Source organism: Ailuropoda melanoleuca, chromosome 8 (assembly GCF_002007445.2).
Source record: "Ailuropoda melanoleuca isolate Jingjing chromosome 8, ASM200744v2, whole genome shotgun sequence".
Classification (NCBI taxonomy): domain Eukaryota; kingdom Metazoa; phylum Chordata; class Mammalia; order Carnivora; family Ursidae; genus Ailuropoda; species Ailuropoda melanoleuca.
Window position 1 is genome coordinate 40,916,106 of NC_048225.1, and position 5,236 is coordinate 40,921,341.

Sequence of the window (5,236 nt, forward strand, 5' to 3'; positions counted from 1 at the left end):
TATATATATATATATATATATATGTATATATATATATGCCATTACAAAGTTATGAGGAAAATAAAGCTTATGTGAATGAAATTCTAGATAAGTTAGAGGTAACTGTAAAAAAAATTATGCCACTAAAAATTTAGAAGAAATTTGCCCAATAATAAATTATCGTAATTATATGAAACTAGTACATACTTAAAATTTAAATAGTCTACATGCAACAATTAAGAAAAATACCCTGTAGAAATGGATAATTATCATGAAGAAATAAATCACAGAAGAATTAAAAGCAAGTAACACAAAGGAAATAATACCCAATTCCACTTAATACAAAATAACGAAAACGTATAAAGTGGAGTCTGGGTTTGAGAAACAGGCTCTCCTACTCTGCAGTGGGGTTTGTAATTGATAAATGTTTTCAGAGAGCAATGGGCAATGTGCATCAAAACCAAAATGTGTGTCCTTTGACATGGTAATTCCACTTCTAGGAATTTAGGTTCAAAAAGAAACAGGTATGTGCAAAAAGGCATATGTTACGAGCATGTTAATGATCTCATTCATGATTATCAAAAGCTCTGGATGAAGTAAATGCCAATCAGTTGAATACTGTTTAAATCAGGGGCTCTAAAAGTTTCTAGGGGTTGTAACAGAATCCTCTAAGAAGCTTTTACCATTTCTGCCCTCCACCTCCAAGATACTAGTATGAATATTCATCCAGACATATGAAATGAAGTAACTGTTAATCTGTTTACTTTTCTCAAAAATTTCATGGATTGTGCTTATCATACCCCTTCCTTTTCAGACTCTTGGTTCTCCCCCAGGGCAATAACACCAAGGGGTTATATTTAACATATATGCTGTTCAGGAAAACAATAGAAAACTTTAATGAGCATTTCTTTAATTTCTCTCAATTTGACTTTCCTTTGGACTCCTCTCACAATATATATTGGGATAGGAGCATTATTTGTTTTAGATATCATTTGGAAATTGAGAATATTGATCAAAAGGATAATAAAAGTTCATATTAGCAGCCTGTTACCTACTTCTCAATCTTACATCATCATAACTTTAAAATAAACATTTTATTTTAATTCCTTCCATGTATCTTTATTTGAAATATAAAAACCTTCAAAATGAAGTATTAGTTATAATTTTGTCAGTTTTCTCTGCATGGTGTGCTAATACTTTGATACTAATAGGTAAATCTGAGATAACTCCTATTTTAACTGACTTCAATTTTGACATGTGTCTGAAATAATGGGATGTAAAGTAGCATTGAAATTAAGTTATTTGTTTTTTCAGAGTTTCCAACTATGACATCTTCTGGTATACTCATAATCTCTTCTTTGTCTTCTACATGCTGCTGATGTTACATGTTTCAGGGTAAGTTTAAAAAATATTTTAAAATATTTTTAAAAACATGTATACCTAAACATGGGGTAATGAAAGACAAATCTATAGGAATTATCATAGGAAGTGGTAAAATTATTTGGTTACTTGGAATTGAAAGTAGTCTCAGAAATGAAGAGATAGTTCTATTTTTAGCATAGCATATTTTAATGAAAGTTGTATAAAAGTGTATTAAAACTGAAAGAGTTGGGGTGCCTGGATGGCTTAGTCAGTTAGGCATCTGCATTTGGCTTGGGTCATGATTCCAGGGTCCTGGGATTGGGCCCCTGCATCCAGCTCCCTGTTCATCGGGGAGCCTGCTTTTGCCTCTCCCACTCCCCCTGCTTGTGGTCTCTCTTCCTGTCAAATAAATAAATAAAATCTTAAAAAAAATAAAACTGAAATAGTTACTTCTCCCACAGTATTGCAGGTTTTTAAAAAAAGATGTATTTATTTATTTATTAGAGAGAGAGTGTGAGGAGGTGGAGGGGTGGAGAAAGAAACAGACTCCCCACTGAGCATGGAGCCCACTGTGGGGCTTGATCCCAGGACCCTGAGATCATAACCTGACCTGAAATCAAGAGTCAGATGCTTAATTGACTCAGCCACCCAGGTGCCCCCACAGTATTGTAATTTTTAAAATCCTCTATAGTTATATCTTTTTTTTTTTTTAAGAGAGAGAAGTAGAGGGAGATAGGGGGAGTGGCAGAGGGAGAGAGAGAGAGAATCTTAAGCAGGCTCCATGCCCAGCATAGAGTCTGACACTGAGCATGATCTCACAATCCTGAGATCATGACCTGAGCCAAAATCAAGAGTTGGATGGTAAACTGACACCCAGCCAGGAGCCCCTCTATAGTTATATCCTGATAATCTCTAAGAGAAAGTTAGTAAGAAGTGCAGACTTCAAGAAGGTGTTTTGGTGTTTGTATTTTTAGGAATTCCTTATGTGTTACTGCTGCAGAATTTGTAACAATGGCGTTATCAGTTTTTAGTTTAAAAAGGCCTAGCAGCCCATAGCAACACTTTTCTAGATATGTCTCCTGAGGGAAGGGAAATAAAAGCAAAATGAACTATTGGGACTACATCAAAATAGAAAGCTTCTGCACAGTGAAGGAAACAACAAGAGTAAAAGGCAACCCACTGAATGGGAGAAGATACTTGCAAATGATATACCTGATAAAGGTTTAGTATCCAAAATATATTAAGAACTGATATAACTCAACACCCCAAAACCAAATAATCCAATTAAAAAATGGGCATTAAACACGAACAGATTGCCTGAGTGGCACAGTCAGTTAAGCATCCAACTCTTAGTTTGGGCTCAGGTCATGATGTCAGGGTTGTGAGATCAAGACCCGCATCAGACTCCACGTTCAGCAGGGAGTCTGCTTGAGATTCTCTCTCTCCCTCTCCCTCCTCCCCTCCCCCCATTCATGTGCACACTCTCTCTAAAAAATAAATAAATCTTTAAAAAATCAGCAGAAGACATCAACAGACATTTCTCTAAAGAGGATACCCAGATGGCCAACAGACACATGAAAAGGTGTACAACATCACACATCGTCAGGAAAACACAAATCAAAACCACAGTGAGATATCACCTCTCACCTGTCGGAATGGCTAAAACAAAAACACAAGCAACAAGTGTTGGCAGGAATATGGAGATATAGAAACCCCCCTCACACTGTTGGGGGAATGCAAATTGGTGCAGCCACTGTGGGAAACAGTATGGAGTTTCCTCCAAAAGTTAAAAATAAAACTACCCTGTGATCCTGCAGTCACATTATTGGGTATTTACCCAAAGAATATGAAAACACTAATTCAAAGATACATGCACCCCTATGTTAATAAGCAGCATTATTTACAATAGCCCAACTATGGAAGCAACCCAAGTGTCTATCAATTGATGAATGGATAAAGAAGATGTAGTAGATATATACAATGAAATATTATTCAGCTATAAAAAAAGAATTAAACCTTGCCATTTGCAACAGTATGGATGGACTTAGAGAGTATAATGCTAAGTGAAATAAGTCTGTCAAAGAACAACAAATACCATATGATCTCACTCATATGTGGAATTTAAGAAACCAAACAAATGAGCAAAGAAAAAAAGGCACAAATCAAGAAACAAGCTCTTTAAAAAAAAAAATGATTTTATTTATTTATTTGACAGAGGGAGAGAGAGAGCAAGAGCACAAGCCAGGGAGCAGCAGGCAGAGGGAGAGAGAGAAGCAGGCTCCCTGCTAAGCAGGGAGCCCGACTTGGGGCTTGATCCCAGGACCCTGGGATCATGACCTGAGCTGAAGTCAGCCGCTTAACTGACTGAGTAACACAGGCACCCCAAGAAACAGACTGTTAAGAGAACAACTCTTAACAGACTCTTAGAGAACAAACTGATGGTTACCAGAGGGAAAGTGGGTGGGGGGATGGGAAAATAAGTGATGGGGATTAAAGAGTACATTTATCATGATGAGCACTATTTTTTTATTTCAAGTTTGTATTTAAATTCTAGTTAACATATATGGTAAAATTGGCTTCAGGTTTAGAATTTAGTGATTCATCACTTACATACAACACCCAATGCTCATCACAAGTGCCCTCAATACCCATCACCCATCTAGCCCATTCCCTGCCCACTCCTTCCATCAACCCTTAGTTTGTTCTCTATAGTTAAGAGTCTCTTTTGGTTTGCTTCCTTTCTCTTTCTCTTTTTTACCTTCCCGTGTTCATGTTTTGTTTCTTAAATTCCACATATGAGTGAAATCATATGTTAATTGTCTTTCTCTGGCTGACTTATTTTGCTTAGCATAATGCATTCTAGTTCCATCCACATTGTTGCAAATGGCAAGATTTCTTTCTTTTTTGATGGCTGAGTAGTATTCCATTGTATATAAAAATACCACATCCTCTTTATCGATTCATCAGTCTATAGATAGTTGGGCTCTTTCCATAGTTTCACTACTGTTCATAATGCTGCTATAAATATTGGGGTTCACGGAATCTGACTAATGAAGAATTGTTGAATCACTATATTGTACACCTGAAACTGTTATGTCTCTTCTTTTTTTTTTTTTTTTAACCACGGCTTTTAAAATTTACTTGGAAAAGCTCATCAGGGAAAACAAAATTTGGTTCTACTGTAATAACAGCTATAACCACAAAGTTCATGAAGATTTGGTCTGACAGCTGAGAAACAGCATTATGTTTTTTGGTCCTTACTAAGATGCAGAGTTGAATGAAATTATATCACAGGTAGTCAATTTCTGGGGTGCCTGGGTGACTCAGTTGGTTAAATGTACCACTCCTGGGGCGCCTGGGTGGCACAGCGGTTAAGCGTCTGCCTTCGGCTCAGGGCGTGATTCCGGCGTTGTGGGATCGAGCCCCACATCAGGCTCCTCCACTATGAGCCTGCTTCTTCCTCTCCCACTCCCCCTGCTTGTGTTCCCTCTCTCGCTGGCTGTCTCTGTCTCTGTCGAATAAATAAATAAAATCTTTAAAAAAAAAATGTACCACTCCTGGTTTCGGTGCAGGTCATGATCTTAGAGTTGTGAGGTTGAGCCCTGTTTCAGGCTTCGAGCTCAGTGCAGAGTCTGCTTGTCCCTCTTGTTCTGCTCTTTTTTTTTTAATAATAATTTTTTATTATGTCATGTTAGTCACCATAAAGTACATCCCTAGTTTTTGATACAATGTTCCATGATTCATTACTTGCGTATAACACCCAGTGCACAATGCAATATGTGCCCTCCTTAATATCCATCACCGGCCTATCCCAATCGCCCACCCCCCCTCCCCTCTGAAGTCCTCAGTTTGTTTCCCAGAGTCCATAGTCTCTCATGGTTCATTCCCCCTTCTG

General features: G+C 37.6%; 1 protein-coding gene across 1 annotated transcript in view; it reads left to right on the forward strand.

Moving 5' to 3' along the window:
• Nucleotides 1-5,236, forward strand: part of NOX4 (NADPH oxidase 4) — a 175,996-nt gene that overhangs the window by 41,960 nt on the left and 128,800 nt on the right. The window contains exon 8 of the mRNA XM_002927842.4: nt 1,294-1,374. Coding sequence (XP_002927888.2) covers nt 1,294-1,374 — 81 coding nt within the window. The remainder of the gene's footprint in view (nt 1-1,293; nt 1,375-5,236) is intronic.